General features: G+C 45.8%; 1 protein-coding gene across 1 annotated transcript in view; it reads left to right on the top strand.

Moving 5' to 3' along the window:
• LOC104628598 (calcium/calmodulin-dependent protein kinase type II subunit gamma) overlaps positions 1-20,569 on the top strand; it is a gene marked incomplete at both ends in the record, with an annotated part of 39,906 nt that overhangs the window by 3,780 nt on the left and 15,557 nt on the right. The window contains 5 exons of the mRNA XM_010297241.1: positions 12,064-12,118; positions 12,690-12,755; positions 15,665-15,737; positions 18,817-18,919; positions 19,794-19,877. Coding sequence (XP_010295543.1) covers positions 12,064-12,118; positions 12,690-12,755; positions 15,665-15,737; positions 18,817-18,919; positions 19,794-19,877 — 381 coding nt within the window. The remainder of the gene's footprint in view (positions 1-12,063; positions 12,119-12,689; positions 12,756-15,664; positions 15,738-18,816; positions 18,920-19,793; positions 19,878-20,569) is intronic.

Here is a 20,569-nt window from a genome sequence, read left to right as displayed (position 1 = left end):
CTACCTTTCAATTTTTTTTTTTTTTTTTTTTTTTCTCCTCCTGACAACTTTTTAGAGTATTTTGCATTCTGGTTCAGAGAAATCATTTGCCAGCCATGCTCACCAAATGTAGCAGAATTGGACAGAGATCAGTCAGTGATCTGTTCACTCCACCCTGTTTTAAAGGCAAAGAAGATGTACCCATTACTGAGGACATGGGAGTGTTAAAGAGAGGTAGAAGGCAACATCATTAAAACCCCGCTATCTGTAAGCAGATAAAATGCCTGTGGAAGATGATGATTCTATGGGGAATTTCACTTTTTGAACAACTTACTGTTCCAGTGATTCACTTATCTATAAACCTTGTGGGCATTTAACATGGATGTATTTGGGAACAAATAGAAGAGAATGGTATGGCTGTCTTCTCCCTTGGTCTGTGCTTTGCAGGAAAGGAGCAGGTTTCTGTGAGCACACTTATAACCCTGACCATTTGCAGATACTTTCCTGATTGTGCCACTGAAACTTGTGCAATGGCTAAGATAAAATAAACTTCAGCATTGCCTTCTGTTTGTTGTAGAGCTAAACTTAAGTGTGTTGAATGTTGACTCTTACTTACCGGAACAGCTCTTTTGGTCTTTTGCTCAGCTGTAAACTTCATTTCAATTATCCTGTGTATTTGATTTTTAAGTCCTGTAATTCATTCACTACATAGAGATTCTCCTGTGGAGAATTCATTTTTTCCCCATGCTTCCTGTTACCTATTAAATACTAGAGCAGTGACAGAGTTGGGAACCTCAGTATCTTCCTACAGGCTTGTTCAGTGCAAATGTGAAGTCCAGCACAGTGCTGAACATGTCCTAGGACTTCCAAAGCAATAATGATAAAAAATCTGATTTAAAAAAATCCTCATTCCTAGTTTTGAAAACTCTTCTCTAGCATTCCTGTGTCCTCGTACAAGAGGAGGATTGTGGCTTGTTCAGTGCACCATGAAATTTGCTCTGCATGGATTTTGTCCACTGCGTTGTTAGGTGTTGCCCTTCTCCTCCTTCCAGATTTTCTTTGTTACCCCAGTCTAAATATGTGCCGCCTCTTTGGATCTGTCACCAGATGATCTGTACTCTTTCTTAGATATTTTTAACCCAACTGTACAAAAGTAGTTCTCATGGCAGCCTTTGCTGTGAAGAACTGCATGCACTTAAGTCTTAGAATAATAAAAATACATATTTTAAGAAAGGCTGGTAGTAGCCCAAGAGCCAGTGCCAGATTCTGTTTCTGATTTCTGCCTTCATATCCTTTGCTGAACTGCTTCAGAGTTAATTTCTTTGAGTGAATTTATAGCAGCAGTGAAATGCTGTCCTCAGCATCTATCAGAATTACTGCTTTTTCAGGTTTTTCCTACCTCTGAGTTTTTCTCCAAAATATACTTGCACCCAAATTCTTTTTATTTTAACTTATATTTGTTGGCCTCTCTCAGCATAAACCACAATTGTGGACACATCCTTATGTAGAATGGGGAGAAAATGGTATAGAAATCTACTGTGAATTAGAATTTCTTTTGACCCAGTCAGTTTTATTTCCTTTGACAAGTGGTCTGTCCTCCTAGTACCTCTGTCTAGTGGGAGTGATTTTGATGGATGTGTATTAAAAAAGGCTTCCAGTTTGCGTGCCCTTAAATGATGGTTATGATCAAGGTGCAGATTGCTGCAAGGACCAAGAAGGATGCTGTGCTTCTGCGTACAGCCCAGCTGGAGGATCCCACAACGCTCATAAGTAGCGTGAGTGGGAAACAGGGTGCATTGATCATGTCTGCAAACCTAATACTGGATTTGTTGTCTTCGTGGTATCAGCCACAACTTAAGGTTTGGTCATTCCTTATTTTGAGATACTACTGTTGATAAGCAGGCCCTCAGTTTTTCCTCCCTCCTGCCACTGGGAGTGTTTTCTGATTGGCTTTTCCTTAACAGGAGATTTGAATCGCTTCCTTAGCAAACGAGAAAAAAAAAGTAGGCTGTGTTTTGCTGTAAACAGCAGATTTCCTTGTTTTCATTTGGCTGCAGACATCCAGACTGCCTTTGCAACTGGGACAGAAAGGATGTTATGTGCAAAGAATAGTTAAAATGCTGGGGATTCTTCAGTGGTTTGGCCACGCTTGCTGCCCTATGGAAACGCAGCAGTTTCCAAGTGGGATGCTCCCGCGCCCGGCCGCTATCTAAAGCTGCTGCCCTGCAATTTCTATTGCGGGAGGACTGCTCCTTTTCTCAGGTGAAGCTGGTGTGTAGAGGGGATGGTGTGGGGACAGGCAGAGGCAGCGGGGAGAAGAAACCTCATAGCAAGCGTTATGCTTTATGGCTTTCTCAGGAGCTGAGCAGCTTTTCCTTGGAAGTGTCATGGGGCTGTCTGAGAGGACAGCGAGTTGCAGCGCTTCCTGAGCCGTCAAAAGATGATGTTCTTGGCCTTATGCCTTTAACCTGCTCTCCTCTTCCTCTCCACCCCTGTCCTCCACCATCACCCTCACAGAAAAAAACCCCAGGAAAAAAAAAATGCCCAACCACCAAACGTTCAAAAAAAACCCCAAACAGAATATCAGCACGAGTGCGTACCTACTGGAAAGTTTGAACCTTTGAGCTGCAAGTTCACAGAATCACAGAACGGTAGGCGTTGGAAGGGACCTCTGAAGATCATCTGGTCCAACCCCCACTGCCAAGGCAGGATTCCCGAGGGCAGGTTGCACAGGAACGCATCCAGTCAGGTTTTGAAGGTCTCCAGAGAAGGAGACTCCACAGCCTCTCTGGGCAGCCTGTTCCAGTGCTCCGTCACCTTCGCAGTAAAGAAGTTTTCCCTGAAGTTACCATTTATTATTTCCAGGGCCTGCCCTGTTAGGGATTTAGGTGAGTGCCCATGCACGTCTGGTGGAGAGGAGGCTCCCCAAAACCCCAGCCAGTCTAGCTTTTTATTTCTCATTCTGCTTCTCCCAGTTACTTGTTCCACTACCTATTCTTTATTTACCTCTTCTACTTTTCTCCTTTTTCTGCCTCCTCTTCCTATAGCTTTTCCTGTGGTTTTAAGAAAAATGTTTCTCCATAATCTCCCTCAGTTTGGGAATGGAGTAACAATTGCATTTTTTTCTGTGCCAGGGGATATATTTATTCTGTGCGTCTGTGGTCTGAGAGAGGTATTCAGATTCCATTATTCCATTATTCATCTATTTAGCTGTGAGGTTTATCCGTATGCAAGCAATGCCTTAAAAAAAAAAATAGTGGGATGATGAACAGACTCAGTGCACTCAAACTCAAAGGTACTGCAAAAGTCGAGGATTCCCTTACTTTTTCCCCCCTGTCTCTAGTTAGGATAGCATTGAGGACATGGAAGGAGCCTCCTTTGGGGTTCCCCCTGCCCGAGCACCGAACAGAACAGTGGGGACGGCTGCGCTCTGGTGAAACTGTGCAAGTGACAGCCTGCCTTTTGAACAGAGCCTGCTTCTGCGGCAAGGCTTCCTGCCTGTCCTGGGCAGCGCGGGAAGGGAGTTGTGCCGGTCGGGCTAGTACAGCGAGGCGGGGGGCTGCCGGGCAGGACGCCCGCCTGCGTGGGCCGGGGCGCTGCTTTGCCACGCCAAAGGCTGAGTCGTCCCCGATGGCCGAAACGTGTGTAGTAAAGCTGCGGAGCGTGCATGCGAGACCTAAAATTCGTCACAGCTTCTATCTTTAGTTTCTTAATTCTAATAAAGTGGGTGTTCTCTGTGTGTTTTCTTTGAGATACCAATAAAGTTGGCTTGTTATTATTTTGGGTGTTTTTGGAAAAAGCTCTCGTATAATACAAGTGGTTATCAAAAGTACTTTGCTTATCTGGTATGTGGCTAATTGGAAATTATTAATAACAATTCCGGATGGTCATGATTGCACTGTAAGGAACAGTAGGAAATATTCCTGCTAATGCACTCTTTTGGCTCATGTAATGTTTAAGTTGGGCATACTAAATGTTACGTATCATGTGCTGAACTTCAGCCTTTGAATGTAGACATTGCAAAATCAAAGGAAAAATAACATTTAGTCGGCACTGAAATGTTTTTTTAAAAAATACTTTGTGTTTTCTTTTTTTTACATTTGTTTTTATCTCTGCAGAATGACCAGTTTCTTAACCGGAAGGATACTGTTCTCTATAGAACTTCTTTCTAGGCTGTGAATTTCTGTGCGTAAGGAGTTGCCTCCGACATGGCACCATGTATGGCAGAAAGGACCCTGCTTTAACCTAATTTTTAGGACTGGAGTGTTAAAAAGGTTACAGTGTGAACAGTGGCAAGGGGGGGAAAAACCCCACCTCTGTGTGCGTGTGTGCCTTTTCATACTCCCTTAGGGACTATTCCTCGTCTGTCTTTGCAGAGCCTGTAGCAGCTTGGTTCTGCCTGAGCCGGAGCAGAGTGTTAACAAGCCCTTCTTCTCTTCCATTTTTCCAAAGCTTTAAAACTGCAGTTGGTGTGAAATGCTGTGGGCTTGGGGGTTTACAGCAAGCTGGTATATATCCAGCATACTGTAATCGCTCTGGGTCAGATTTGGGAGGAGGAGGTAGAGAGTCCACGTTCCAAAGGGACTGGTTAGCAGCAGCATGCTGTGTCCTGTTAGCTAACTGTCCTGCTGCTGTTAGTTACTGCTCTAACAAAGCTGGTCATTAGCTGCTGGAACAGATGATTTCTAGAGGATTACTTGCATTACACAATTTAATGCTTTTTAATAGCAAATTTTTAATTAAAAGGAGAGCCCTTTTGTAAGCAGCCTGAGCAGCTGCAGCTGAATTCTGTGTTTAATGTAATTAGAGAAACAGCTGGGGTGGGAGCTGAGCACCCAGCTCCCAGGCAGTCACAGGTTGGTGATGGCTCCTCGCGGGACAGGCGTCCTAAGTGATGCGAGCCACGCGGGGAAGCATCCTGGCGCACAGCCGGGCTTGGAGGTGGTGGGACAATTCCCATCTTGGTCCCCCAGGCTGGTGAGCAGCTGGGGAAGCAGAGCGTGGGTGGTAGCCATCTGCATTGGTTCACTTGTGCTGCCATGGACGATAGTGCTCAGTTTGCAGTCTGTCGGGCCATGTGTATTTTGTATGTGTAGTTTCAGCATCTCGTGGCATGTTGGAGACTCTTTAGAATAGGACATCAGGCAGGTTTTAGCCTCCAATTTTATTTTGCTGCTTCTGGCCTGCACTGTCTCTTGAAACATGCCCCTTGTGGTATCTCTTACCTCTTTCCTTTCTCCACGATACAGGCAAATGTCTGATGCCTGGTTGGAAACTGCTGAGAAGTGAAGCTGTGGCTGTTTTTAATGAGTGGCTGACCTTTAAATAGCATTGTTCAGTCCAGAAGATCCCAGAGCACTTTTGAGTTTGCACTACTAAGACTGTGTGAAACAGCTACTGCGTTGCAGTTACCATGACCCAGGGAGACAGTCAGAAATCTCTGTTGCCTTGTATTGGCTCTGCTGCAGGTACTGCAACACAGGAAACTTAATTTGAGAGCCCTAAATATTATATTATGACAGCACGCAATGTATGTTGGTGCAGAGGTAGTTGGCCAATTGTGTCCTTTACGTTCCCATAATATCCAAATGCTTTACACTTAGGAACACCAGTGAACCTAGATTTAGCAGAGAAGATTACCCTACCCTGTAGCTTGAACACTGTCTCTCAGGACAGGCAAAAACCATTGGTATGTAGGAGCAAGCATATTTCAGCCCATGTTACCTTTTCCTTAGCAGAGACAAGTAACTGCAAAGTGAAGATACTGGGAATTGTCCCGTGAAATTCTTTTTCTGCTTGAGTACTTGCCTTTTGCTGTGACTTCAGTAACTACTTTGCTTGCAGAGATTTACTTCCAGCAGGTTGCCAGAAACCACCCTGTGTTAGAAGAGCCTGCCTGCCTCAGCCATGGTCTGAGCCCCTGGGCAGTCCTGCTCCGCTGTTTCTGTGGACATGGGATACAGGGGAGTGTTCATCCTGGGGCTTATGTGGCAGGCATAAATGCTCCTGACCTGTTATGCTTGACATAAGAGTAAAAAGATAATATTCAGCACACTGGGCAGAGTGAAGGGGAGGTGTGGGTAAAATTAGGCTTGGCATAATCTGTGTTCGTGACTCTGATGTCAATTGTCCTTTTACGTGTGACCTCTTAAAAATGTGATGCCTATTGCTTTTCAATGTCATTTTATGTCCCTGTAGTTCAGGTGGACTTTTCTAAAAATTGAAAACTCTTTTCTGATTTTTTCACGATTCACTTCAATTTTTGCATTCACAGAGTCTTGCTTGCGTGACTCAGCAGCAGTTTGCATTGGATGTTAGGCTGGTACAGTTTGTTATGAGGGAGATTTTCCTCTTATGCTCAGTTGCTTCCTACCACGCTCAGGCAATCAGAGAGCTGTGGCTGCCTGTACAGGGTCACGGTATTCCGGCAGGGAAGGCAAACTGCATGACATGACTGTTACTGTATTGCTGTTTCTCACTAAAATGCTTAATTTTCTGTAGTTAATATCATAGCTTACTAATGTTACTCCTTTCTAAAATAAAAGGTGTATGTGCATGAGGATTTTGAAACACTTCGAAGTATCAGCTTGAAGTTTTTTTCTTGAGGCAGGATTTCCAGTGAGACTCTGAAGACAGCAGGCAGAGAAAAGTAATATTCACAGCAGATGTTCTTAGAAAGTGCTTGAACCTCTGGTACCCAGCTGCTGTTAGGTTCAGTAACCGCAGCACGTCCCCTTGAGCCCCTCACTGTGGTATCAGGCTCTTTTGCAAGTGCTCTGGATTGCATTAGGGCCTCAGACCAACACACATGCCCACACAGACAGAAGGTAATTTGTGTAACTTGCATGAGGCAGCGTTGAAGATCTGAGTGTTTGGGGAAAGGGAGTGGTTTGGTCTCACTGTTTTTCTGTTGTCAGTTATTTTTCCAAAAGGCCAGCTTTGTGGGAGCTGCTTCCTGCGCAGGTAAGACCAGTTTACATAGGGTGAGACTAGAGAGGAGACTGAGAGAAGAAAAGGATGCTTAAAGCAGGTAGCTAGGCTGTGCCTTGTGTGTAGTGATGCATTGCAGCTCTTCGACTATGCAGAGTTACAGGTTGGGTGTGCACTTAGAATTGGAGGGAGAGTTTTAGGTAGCAGCCTGTCTTTACCCCCTGTGGAGTGCTGGGACAGTACTGGATTCAGGACTGTGTATGAAGAAAGTTGGGCTTTTTTTGTGCCTGGCTGAAAACACAGGATGCTGTACTGAAAGCACTGCTTATTTCTCCCAGCATCTGTGTGTGCTGCTTGGAGATACCCAAGTGGTGATGCACACTTTCTGCTGGCCGACCAGCTGGTATTGTTGCAGAAGATGTTCCTACCTAACAGTCTGTAACTGATTCTGCTCCTTTGGATAGCGTTTGTTCTGGCGTTACTTCCTAGTGCTGTGGTTTTTTATTTATTATTTCTGAAGTTCTCTGTAAGACTTGACAGTCTTACAAAAGTAGACGTGCTTGTGAACTCCACGAGCCCTCTGCTCTTTGTGTGGATGGGACTTTTTTTCTGTGCTTTGACTAAAACCCTGGGTGAAGTCTTTCGCCATAGCCTGTAACTGATTTAGTGCCTCATTGTCTGACTTGCTTCTGTTTTCTTTCTTACTCCCCTCTCCTTGTCTGTTCTTGCTAACCAGTGTAGTAAATGCTCTTTCATCCATCAGAGACCTTTGACACGGGAACAGTCATCAGGTGACCCTGGCTGTGCATGGTGTTGGCAGGGACTGATTTCCTACATCTGTAAGAATCTCTGTGTTAAGAGTGTTTGGCTGGGAAGGAAATACGGTTTGAATCGCTGCTTCTGGGCAACGACATCAGTTAATAGAAATACTCTACCTCATCTTCTGGTGAATAGAGTAAGGTCAGGCTGCCTGGCAAGTACTGGACTCTTTTGTAGTTTGGTTGACTTTTGGAAGACCCTGTATTGCTGTTGTGCAACTTCCCTGTTGCTGCGACTTGAGACTCTTTTTGTGATGTGTGCATTTGTCTAGCCTGCTGCACTAGACATGAGTGTCACTGCTCCCCTGATGAGCGGGGAAAAAAAAGGGATTCCATAATATTTTTGAAGAAAAAGTTAACTGGATAAATACTTCTATTTTGAATTCTCCTTTTTTTTTATCATGGAGAGCCAGGTTTTGGAAATCCTTTACCTCCAGTGTCCACATACAAATATGTTTTTCACCCTCTCATGTCAACTGGTTACACAAGTATGAGTAGGCTATGTGGGCTCTGGTCAACTGCTTGGTTGAAGCTGAACTTGTGGTAGTAATGGAGATGTTAGATGGTGTGTCAGGACCAGCAGCCTGTGGAACAAATGGGATCTCCTTTTCACGGGAAGATGTCTGAAACAGAGGACAGTCCAGTACTCGGGTTCCTGTTACCCACTCTTGGAACTGGCCATTTGGGAACCTGTGTCCTGTCTTCAGGTGGAAGGCATTTGCATAGGACATCTTTCAAGCAGAGAGGCCTCTATACTGCCTGGGAGGTGGAGGTATCAGATGGTATCTGATCTTTGTGTATCTTTATGATGAATGTTAACAACCATGTGGATCATATTTATGAAACAAAATGGAGACGAGGCCAAGAAATTTTTAAAATGTTTTTATCCTTGACATGAGCTAAAGATGGTGGAGTTACTTCTGAATATATGCCACTTCATGGTCAGGCTGAACAGTTTTGGAAAAGGCAGACCATGTTTTTAAGCTGACAGTCCCTGGTAGTTAGCACTGTATTGGAGAGCAGAGCTTGTGCATTCACAGAGTGAACCATGGCATCAGAGCTGTTGATTGCAGTTGATTGCAGTATCCTTGCTGGTCAGGAAGGCTCTTGTGGCTCTGCAGGAGGGTAGGTAAGCAAAATGTTATGAGTCAAATGGCACTGGGTGCTCTGGCTGCTCTGCTACTGGGTATTGCTTTTGTTTCTTCCCATCAGCATTGGTACGAAGTGGGTGTGGGCTGGAACTGATGGTCACAAGAGTTTTGGTATATACAGACTTCTCTTAATCTTTCTTGACTCCCTCCATTGCTGCCCCCCCTCCACGCTTCAAGCCTAACGTTTTGAGCTGTTACTAATTATTCTCTTGCAGGGTGGCAGGGCCCACTGTCACCTTTCTATAGCTTTTCTATGTTTTGCTGTTCTACCGTTACTCCCTGAGCTTTGTTACCTCAGCAGATTAAATCCCAGGCAGATTTTGTTCCAGCATCGCTCTGGGCCATCGTGAGGAAGCGGCTCCCTTGTTAAGTTAATGACCTGCGTCCTGCCTCCAAGGCTGCCTTTTGCTGTGCAGCCCCAGGGTGATGTACAGTTGTCAGTATTTATGAACTGTCTCTGTCCTCCTGTCGTGGTTCCTCACCTAAGGATGCAAATAGTGTTTTACTGTCCTTGAAGGCTCTTTGTGCTGCGTCTGCCAGTCTCTGCCGGCTGAACTGCTACTTCCTTCCCTTTTCATAATGTATCTGACAAAATTGCTTTCTTCAGGACAAAGAAATAGCACCAATCACCTCATTTATGTTTTATTTTCTGATGTAATTTGCTGCCTGCATCTTTGCGTCAAAATTCATCGTTTGCTGTTTCTCACTTCTACCTGCAGATGTGTTTCCTGTTCCCTTTTCCTGGCCACTGCTCTCAGCCTGCTGGTGGCTGCGCTCCTCCTCTGTCAGGATTTCATTCGTGCTGCTCTCCTCTCTGCTTGGGGTTTCTTGCAGCGCATCGATGACCTTTCAGGTGCCAAAGGAAGGAAATGCTTTTTCATGCACACCGAGCATCACCAGACATGACCTTATTAGCACATTCAGCTTTCCTTGAAGTTTCTCCATCTGTTCCCTCTTCATAAGATCTCTTCACAGACTTTTGCCCATGTCCTGGGCCTCAGGTCTTCTTCATCTGCCTGTCTCCTGCATTTACCTACAGTAGTCTTGTGCACTGAAGTGAAAACTGCCCTGCATTGGGAATCTAAGTGTCTGTTTCAGCCACTTCCCATCTTGTTTACAGTCTTGAATGGAAAACTTTTCTCCTAGGAAATACCCTCCTTCTCGCTTGCATTTTTGCAGTGCTGCCTCGGCTGGTTTCTGCCAAGTGCTCTGGAGGCAAGTCTTCTTGTAAACACAAAGTTGTATTGCCATGAAGTTATTACAAAGCCAACTAAAACTGCTTACTTGGAAGAAAATTTTTTTTGCAGCAAATGATTTGAGGAACGTTGTTCTTAAAGGTGATGTGTCTCTGTTTCATGCTGTCGGAACAGCATGTTGTGCCTGAAACACCTGCTGTACTGGTACTTGCTCGTTTGCAGCATTATGCCGTGTGGAGTGCTCCTCCCAAACCCCTGCGGTTAGATGCAGTAGAAATGCTAAGGAAAGGAACCAGCCCTGAGAGCTTGTAAATAAAGGCAGGAAAAATATAGGGAAGTACAGGCAGAAAGAATAAGGAAAGAATGAAATCCTTTTAGGAGAGGTACTGGCAGTGATCTCCGCACATCTGTGCTACTTTCAATTTTGAGTTTGTGTGTGTTTGTGTGCATGTGGAAGGGTGCCTTAGCAAAGGAGAGTTGCAAGGAAGATTGGAGGGGAGCATTAAGAACGCTTGCAAAAGCTGTTCCGTATGAGGTAGGAGCACGTGCCAAGTGCTAGTTTGAAACCTTCCCAAGACAGTGATGGTAGCTGACGTCATGCGCCAATAAGAGGTGCAAACTGACCTCTTGATACTGGCAGAGAGAAAACCATGATGTTGAGAAAAGTCAAGACAGGTCACCTGTATTTTACGTGGAAGAGAATGGAAGATGGGGAAGGGAGGCAAAGGTACCCTTAAGTGACAGAGCAGGATAACGAGCTTTTTCTTGTAGGGAATGGGAACAGTAACGTTACTTTGGTCAATACTCTATTACAAGGTGTTGCAGTGACTGAGACCCAGTCTGGTCTCGGCTAGTTGCTTTAGTTGGGTGAATCAATAGGGAAGGACTCCAAACAGTCATGTGAAAAAGACAGCTCGTCCTAGTCAGGGTGTGAAGGTTTAGGAATTGAGCCAAATAGGTTTGCTAGCTTGTGATTCTGGCAGGGAAAATAGTGAAGTTTTCCAGCAGGGGAGAAAAGCAAAAAGTATGGGGTAGGTATCAATATGAAATTAAGGGGTTATTTTCTCCTCTTGGGTTAGAATTAGTGCCTAGGTATCCAAGAAACATAAAAGAAATTGAGATTTTGATTCAGACAGGAGGAAATGGCGGTGTGCTGGCTGCATAGATACAACAGTTATTGCCTGCGTGTAACATGGGGAAAGGAGGACAGAGCCCCAGAGACTCCAGAATACCAGGGGATAGTGTCCCATCATGGGGGCAGCCCCAGTCCTGCAAGTTAAAGAGGACAAGGAAAGGGAAAAGGTGATGGTTAGTTCAGGCAGTAGGAGCAAAACTAGGGGGTAAGGAAACTGAAGGAGAATGAAATTTTGAGAAGGGGAATATGACCAGATATGTCAGTGGTAACAAATGTGTTGGGGGAAAAAACAGGACAAGGAACTGTCTCTGAATTTTGAATAAGGGTTGGGGTGTAAGTAAGAATGAAGTGGGGAAAAGGAAGTAAAGGGAGGGAACTTCGTGGAGCTTTATAGATGAAAGACAGAAGGGAGATCAATGGCAATGAAATGCAGGTGGGGTTGGAAGTAAATTCTTGGGTTGGGGTTTGGTTTGGAGATTCTGAAAAAGGTTTGTGTTGGGAAATAAGAATGTGTGGGGAGAGATAGCAAAACGTGAGCATGGAGGAAAGAGTAGGCAGATGTGAAAGCAGGGTACTGAAGCATTAGAGGAGGAGAACGAACAGGAGGTCAAAGATACTTAGAGTTTGTTTTGACGCTGAGGAGGGGTGGGTGCATGTGAAGGACACCCATCTGTTCCTTTGAGATAACGGAAGGAAATAGGTCACTAAGTGAGCACACAAAACGGAGGGCATGGGGAATTAATAGACTGATTGGGCTGAGGGAGAACTTGGCTGTGTGCATGGGTTTGATTTGTGAAGCATCATATTTGCTACATGCTCTGTAAATCTCCATTTCTTGATTATGTTTTTTGCAGTGCGGCTCCATGACAGTATTTCAGAAGAAGGTTTCCATTACCTCGTCTTTGATCTGTAAGTGTCTTTGGCTTTGATGCTTCCAGTGATACAAGCACGTGGATGGTTGACTAAGAGTGGAATAAAAAGCACCTGCATTAATATAATTCTCCCTTTCTCTTTTGAGAGGTATCTCTCTGTAGATACCTCTGGCCTATTTGACAAAAATCCATTGAGTGTGTGGTAGGGGACGGACCAGGAAGGCTCCTGGCAGCAGGTGTAAGCATGGGATGGCAAAGGATGGCTATCCCATATGGGGAGGCTGGCTGACTTTTGTCTCTGAGGCAGCCTGGAGAGGGTCAGAGGAAGGATGTTCTGCCCAAGCTTAGCATCTACTAAGCTCTGTAGAGCATTCCCAGTGTGTCAAGTGTCCTGTACACTGCTGGTGAAATGGCAGTCCAAGGGGTCAGTCATGTGGATGTACCCGTGCTGGTGCCATGGTGGTGGAGCTCTGCCCTGGCTCCCCTGTGCTGCAGGTCCCCACACAGGCTGCAGGAAGGGGCCCAGATGGGAGGCCACGTACGCCCTGTGCAGCCTTGAGCTAGACATGCACAGACTCTGTAACCTTCCTTGTTCTTTTGCACTCCAGGGTTACTGGTGGGGAGCTCTTTGAGGATATTGTTGCCAGAGAATACTACAGTGAAGCAGATGCCAGGTAAGACTGTTTCCAGACCCTTCTGTATATGTGCCACGTGTGTTGGCAAGTGGAATGAGTTTCCTGACTGCTGCTCTGTGCACGGCTTTGTTCTGACACTCTTGCTCCCCGCCTGGAAAAAACAATTCCTCTTTCTGCTATTAGCATAAACTATTGTCACCAGTCAGCCTGACTCACCGCGGCTCTAGCCCTTGCCGCTTGCAGACGCCGCTGTCTGTGTGCTCTTTGCTCGGAGACCCGTTGCTAGCGGCTTCATCTGCCTGACCTTTCTGGTGGGTGGTGACAGGGTGTCCTTCGTGAGCAAACGCTGGGGAGAGCTGTCCTGTGGCTGTGGGAGCGCTGCCTGCTTGGCCTCTGCCTTTCCCTAGTAGGGGTTCCAGTGATGTGCTGTTGCTGTCGGGCAGACCCGTTCAATGTGCCTGTGTCTGGGTAATGGTTTACAGGGCAGTGGGGAGAGGGGGCTTTGAAGGCTATGTTTCTGTGGAAGCCCTCTCTGAGCTGGTTAACGCAGCAAGAAAAGGCTCAATATGTGAGAGCCACCTTTAGATTTTAATATTAAAAGGATTTAGAGTTCTGCCCTTTTTCTGAGCGTGTCTCCTCTCTCCCATGTGTGAGCTTCCTGAAATGGCCTGTGCTTGTCCCTTTTCAGTTCACGCAGGGGGGTGTTTTGTGCAGCAGTAGCTGAGGGTGTTCTCTGATCCATCCGTCTGCTGGACACGCAGCCTTTGGAATCAAAGCTGGGATTAGGCAGCTCCTGTTCTGCTTTAGCAGGGCCTGAGAGTGGCCCAGTGGTGACATTTCACCTCTGCTTATTTTGCACCCATGTTCTTCTGCATCCTAATCCCTGCTGGAGCAGGAATTAGGGGAGCCATGAGAGAAGAGGGGTAAGAAGGCAGTAGCGGATGCTGCTGCAGCATGAGCTTGGTAGGCAATAACACAAGGAAGGTCATACTGAGTGCAAGGAAGGGAAGAGTATGACCTGGTGTGTTAGTGTAGGTACTGTTGTGGAGTCTGCGGGCGCTTATTTGCTTTCCCTGTGGTACGCTTACAGCCTCTGTCTTCTGGGCATTGCACGATGCTTTCAAATGAGGCATTGCACTTGCATGCTCCACCGTGAGCCGTCTGCTGATGGGGAAGGCCAGTGGGCTCGTCATCTCCGATGGAGCTCCTGGCAGAGAGGTCTGAGAGCCCTGTAGATGTTTTAAGTGGGGTGTACAGATATTGTAGGCACACCATCTCGGACAGATATACAGTCACTCAAGCCGTCTGCCTTGAAGTTGTGAAGTTTTGAGGTTATCAATCATCATCCTTCCCCCTGTGCCTCTTGCCAATGCCTGTTCCCTGAAATGGTCAAGAGCTGGCAGTGACTGACGCTGCTCAGGAAAATTATGGCAGGGTTAGGGGAAAAGGAGAACTCTCTGCTGCTCTGTGAGCCTTCCTCAGGGTGCGCAGCCCTCTGACTGTCAGCCGGACAGGTCTCACAGTACCCACAAGATGACAGAGTGAAACTCCTCCCTTTCCCTCCCCATGCCGAGCTGAATTCCAGAGCAGACTGGGAGAGCGAGGGAGTGAGGTCCGTGCCAATCCGCTGCACTTGGCTCGCCTGGGACACCTCACACTTTTGCCATTTTTGGCCAGAAAATCTCTCTCGCTCAGACTCGGCTCTGTTCTAATTATACATTTTTGTTTTGGGAGCGGGGAGATATTCATGGATTCCGACCCTGAGGATTGTGCTGCCAGCTCCAGAGGGGTGGGAGTAACAAATACACTGTGCTTCACCTCCTCTCCTCTTCCTCCCCTCACCCTCTTCCCATCTTTTCCAGTAGCCAATTTCCCTTCCCTCAAATATTTCACTCATTTCAAATTTGTTCCCCTGAGATTTGTAGAATTTGGTGAGGGGTTGACTAATCCTGCAGTGAGGACACAGGCCCATCTGAGTCGCTCACATCTGGGTGCTTACTGCCCAGCCATAGTTGCCAAAATCCCTACTCCATTCCACGTTAACCCTTGGGAACTAAGTAAACGTTTAGCAGAAGAGATGTTTTCAACCAGGAATCTCACCCATGGGTGTGTTGCGCCGTCCTTATGCGACAGGTGTAAATAACATCTTGCTTTTTCCCCTGTGGTTACAGCAGTGAGAGTGGCAGAGACAGGCTTTTCTGTGAGCTGGGGGAGCGCAGCACACTGCGCTTAGCAGGGAATGAGTCTGCTTTTCAGACCACTAACCCCTTAAGTGGGATCTGTACTTAAAAGGCACCCAGCAAGCGGGTGTGTGCACACATTGCGTATGTAAAGTGCTTGAGATGCTGCTCTGAAAGCTTTGCAAACTGGCAGGCACCCAGGAGTCATCATCCTGAATTTGCTGGGGGAGGCTGCTGCTCTCTGAAAGTTTATTCTTTGCTCAGGACTAGCCCAGCTGAATGTTTCCTGGAGCAGTTGGGTCTTGCTTGCCGCATCTCGGTGGCTGTTTGCAGATACTCAGGTGCCTCAGTCCTCCTCTGTGGGGTGGGCACTGTTGACTGAAGGAACAAGTGAGATGCTTAGTGTGATGAGGAGGAAAGGAAGGAGGTGATGGGAGGTAGGAGAGAGAGAGAGGCTTTGTGGTCCTGCTATAGATAGGCTGTTTAGCATCCTGTTGCTGAGGGGACTGGGGGTGTCCAGCTGTGACAGTACTGAGCTGTGGCATCCAGTGGGCATGATGAAGGGATTCAGCCTGGAGTCTTGAACTCTCCCTGGTTGATGGCTGGACTTGATGATCTTAACGGTCTTTTCCAACCTTAATGATTCTGTGATTCTGTGAAATACAAAAGTTAGGGAAATAGTTCTGGGATGAAATGAGATGCCAAGTGTATATATGTGTGTGTGTGTGTGCGTGCATAACTCTGTGTGTCTCTCCCTTTATCTTGCAGCCACTGTATTCATCAGATACTGGAGAGTGTGAATCACATTCACCAGCATGATATCGTGCACAGGGACTTGAAGGTAATATTTCCTCCGTGCCACAGAGGCTGAGGAGAGCAGCCAGGGGATCACTGGAAGAGGCAAAACAGGAATAATGTGTTGCCAGCTGGCAGGGTTTATTCTACTTGAACTGGGCTCAGGGGTTCCTGAAGCACAACTTCACTCCTTCAGAGTTTTCTATAGGGTGTGCTGAACTCCCAAGGAAGTTTTCAATCTGCATGAACCTTGCCAGCTCTCAGCCTCTCTGAGGCAGATCCAGGATGGAGTAGTTGTGAACCTTGGAGTGCAGTAGGCTTTCAGAGAAACTTGGGTAGAATTCATTATAATGAAGGACACTTTTTAGTCTGCCATTGAAGATCTCTCTAGAGACCTGGGGCAATCTCTGTTCAGTCTGCCAGGATGAGTTTGTCTGCACGGAGCATGTATATTTTTGTTCTGCACTGTTGCCAAACACATGCCATTGGCCTAGAGCAGAGATGCACAACAAGAATTTTTTGTGTCATTTCTTTCTTCTCTCATCAGTAGAAGCGGTTTTAATGTAAAACCAAAACTGCTGGCCAGTTAAACACTGGGTGAATCAACCGTTTGCCACATTATAACACATTTATAGACCCAGAGCCCCTACAGTGTAGTTACTTAAACTCCCTTCCCACGCAGTGCCAGCTGTACTGGGAGCTGGGCAGGCTCCAGGATGAAGAGTTTTGTGCAGGAAGGTCTCTCTGCCCTGCAGCCCTCTCTGTCTAGAGTGGGAGTAGTGATGGCCACCAATGGTCCAGTTAGATTAATGCAGGATGACACCTGCTACTAGTGTTGGTTTTGCTTTCTTATACAATGCATAAGGGGAAAAGTATAAAAATATTTTGCAGAGACCAAAGTAAAAGCATGTTGCAAGCTGGATAGCAGTGTTCCCCTGGTGTTTTGATCTAGTGGATGGCTGTTAACCCTTAGTGTTTGTGGCAAACTCCCATGCAACATTTTTGGCCTTCTAATTCAGAGCACTGTGAAAAGATGTGAGTGATCTTCTGTGGAATGGCTGCTCTGGATTAGAGCTGACACCTGCTCTTGGGAAAGCAGCCTCCAAGAGGCATTACTGCCCAAAATTAGGGCCTCTATGAAAGTTAGTAGTGTTTTCCAGTACAGGATGGTTTAAGTTTTCTTTCTCATCAAGTGTTCAGATATAATTTGCTTTGCTTCCCAAGTTTTGTTTGTGTGAAAGTTGTGAACTTGTTTAGAATTTACCAGCTGCTAGACACTCCCCACTGTAGTTAATGTGTTTCTTCTGTTGCTTGCTCTGATTCACTGAAACTATCCAGGCCTGAGGAGTAGCCATTCCTTTTAGCAATAAAAAAATCCCATGCTCTTTATTTAATATTTAACTCCTTGCCAAAAGCTTGGCCTTAAGGATCAGTGTGTAATAACTGCAGAGCTTGCTTCAAGTGAAGTTTTGTCTTTTGCACCTCCCTTTCATAAGCCTGTCTTCTGGCTGACATGCTCTTAAAGAACTTCAAATGTTGAAGATTATACTTACCAAAAAGTATGTGAAAACTGAGACAACCCAGATGTTGGCAAACATGCATGTGAATAAGCACCGTTAACCATAAGGTGTTTGTAGCTGTATTTTAGAAGCAAATAGTGCTTAGCTAGCACAAGCCTGGCCTAAATTTCACTGTTTAAGTCTTAATCAAACCAAACCCAGGTATGTTCTGAAGTTGGGAGGGGTTTTCAGAAAACTTCATTGGTCTTCTGCTTTAGGGACTTGGTTACAGTGGTGAATTTTCATCAGTGTAGCTTGATTAATACACTTCCCATGTAGTGAAAAGCCAGTGGCATCCAAATGTATTGAGACCCAGTTCCCCTTCCTTCCATGCTGCTTATGGCAAGGACTGTGATGGGCAAGGCTGTTCTCCCTTTGTTCAAAGCAGAAGCAGGGCACATGCCCTGTACTTTAAGGCGGGTGAATGAGCAAAGCATCTTGTTCTTGTCAGACAGAACAGGGATAGGGAGTTGCCGTGGGTTGAAACTGGTGAGCAGGCTGCAAAAAAGACCATCAGATTTGTGAACTGAGACAAGCTCCTGTGCTGGATTTCCAGGCTTCTATCTTGCTCAATTAAAAACTTCAGTTGATATGAATTGCATAAATGATCAGAAGCGGGTAAGATGAGAAATCACGTTTGTCCTGCCTGTCTACAAGTTGGGTTTCCTGCAGAGCTAGAATAGCCACCACCTTAAAGGCTTTGGGGTTTCAGAGTCCCATGTAACTAGCTGCTCTGGTGCTTCAAAGGAAGCTGCTGACTCTCAGTACAGTTTTTGGAGCTGTGTTAAGCTTTCTGCTGAAGTCCTCTGCTAGAACACCACAGAATTACGATTCGAGTGAGATTCACGTGAGGTGGAAATGTGAGTGGCAAAGGTCTGTCTCCCTTTCCTGGCACATGGAGGAAGTGACATGGCTGCTTGTTGTATAGGTGACAGTGGCAGTAGCAAGAAAGCATATTTTACACTGCTGTAAATATGTAGCATGACAAAACAGCTTACAAGAATACTCACTGCTGTGCTGCTTATGCCAATTTGAGATTGAGGCTTTTTCTGTAAGGGATGAAAGATACTGCCTATCCAGATGATGCCTTCCCGCATTAGGGTGCTGTATTTGGCAGTACTTACTAGCATCATATTTACTTTTCCAGTGCCTTGGGGACTGTGTAATACTCATGGGGAGAAGCATCACTGCAGATTGTATCTGCTGCATCTTGCCCCCCCTTCCCTCCCCACCCCAATTACTCTCTGCGGGGATGACAGAAACAAGTTTTGGGTTCTGTGCTGCAGGAACTGTACTGCCAGTGCCCTCTGGTGTCAGCACATAACGTATGGGCTGAGTTGGGAGAGGCTCTGGCTCCCACTGCGGATTTGTGTTAAACTTGAGGATTTTCTGCCACTCTGTCAAGGCCATTTGTTGCTGTTGCTCTGCCTTCACCTGAACAGCTTTAGTACATGCCTGCCAAATTCAGTCAGCAGATTCGATTTAATGATGTGAATACTGAGGCAGGAGGCTTTAACAAGGATGTTAGTCTTTATTTCTTACCCCCTTTTTTCTTCTTCTCCCCAGCCTGAGAATTTACTACTGGCAAGTAAATGTAAGGGTGCTGCTGTCAAACTGGCTGACTTCGGACTGGCTATAGAAGTCCAGGGAGAGCAGCAAGCCTGGTTTGGTAAGAGTGTTTGAGCTTTCCCACTTTTGCTCCCCCCTTTCCTGGTGGTTGGTTGAGTTGCACCCTGCCTGAGTACTTTCTCTCAGCTTTTCCAGCACGCTTGTGTGTATTTGGCGTTGCTGCTTCCTCTCCAAGCATCTCAGCCTCTGGGTCCTTGGGCACGAGCTGAGGTACGATAGAGGAAAGAATATGATAAATAAAGACAGAAAAAATAGCTATGTATTTCTCTATTTTTCTTCTGTGTTTACAGTAGGTGCTTTACAGTAGTCGGAGATGAATGCAGCTGCTAAGTTTAGACCCTGATCTGAACTTTCTTACTGCTCAAGAGTGTAGACATCTGGAATTTTTTTTTGGTCATTTTACAGAAACGCATTTGACTTGGCCTTCCTCGAGCACATTGGATCTGGCCTTATCTTTGTTTAGCTAAAACATAATTAGAAATGAGACCTTCTCAGGCAAAACATCAGCTCTGAGACTTTGCGGTGCTGTGGAGATTCTGGAGAGATGGCTGCCCACACCTTATGGCAATTGGATGTGTCCCATCTGTGTCTTTTGTTTTCAAACTCCAAACCCTTATATGTAACAATGATATAAGGCCTGGCATATGAGTTTGTGCACAGCTGGTTGACATGGCCCTTCTTTCTTTTCTGTTTTTCCTGCAATGCATAGACACTCGATCCCATCTGATTTCCTTTTTTTTTTCTTCCCCTCTCTCTTTCTGTTGGTTTACCAAGAGGTAGCTCTACCAAATGTGAGATGAGGCATGGGAAATGGGTTTTGGAATTTGTTGATTACCACTAGTAGATTTTGTGATATGGCAAGATCTCTTCTGCTTAGGTACTGTAAGTACTTCATGTCATCCATTTCGTGGCAGGGTTTGCTGGCACTCCAGGCTACCTCTCTCCCGAAGTCTTAAGAAAAGACCCTTACGGAAAACCAGTGGATATATGGGCATGTGGTAAGATTCTGTGAAAATATTTTACACTTGAACAACACCGTTTCATGTAGAAGAGCAATTCCTAATAACCTATTGCTGGGAGGGTGCACAGTGCTCCCTCCTTATTGGATGGAGAGATGAAGGCATACTTGAGGATAAGCGCCTTGTGTAGATGGAGTTAATACTGGAGCCTGAACTCATTTGGTTCTGGCTCCTAATCCTTTCCTCAGGCCATCTATCAGATGTTTGAGACTCAAGAGATAGGACCCATCTATGCTTTACAGAGTCAGTTGTCTAGATAATTGTAGCAATTTCCTATCACTCTAACTATATAGAAGATGAAATACTGAGGAGAGCTGATGTTCTTTTTTTAAAAGGATAAAATGAAGTGTAAATGTATCTTGGAGCAATAAGTTTAAAGATAATGTGATACCAGTGCTGCCTGACATGGACTGAATGGTTCTCTGCAGGCCAGGAGTATTAGCTTTGTCAGTGGCATTTTTGTCCCAAGACCATGAACAGTAAGCATCTAAAAACCCAGTCCTTCCTAAAAAGTCCTTTGCAGCCTAGCAACCCCAGGGGACATGGCTTCATTTTATTCTGAGAGCAGCTGGGAGTTGTGGGTCCCATGATAGCCAGAGGAGGGTAGAAGGACATCATGCACCTTGTTCTAGCTCCTGGCAGCTGGCGTTAAGAGCTGAACATGAAATGCC

This window comes from Phaethon lepturus, unplaced genomic scaffold (genome assembly GCF_000687285.1).
Source record: "Phaethon lepturus isolate BGI_N335 unplaced genomic scaffold, ASM68728v1 scaffold16741, whole genome shotgun sequence".
Taxonomy (NCBI): domain Eukaryota; kingdom Metazoa; phylum Chordata; class Aves; order Phaethontiformes; family Phaethontidae; genus Phaethon; species Phaethon lepturus.
This window is presented reverse-complemented; position numbering and strand designations above follow the sequence as displayed.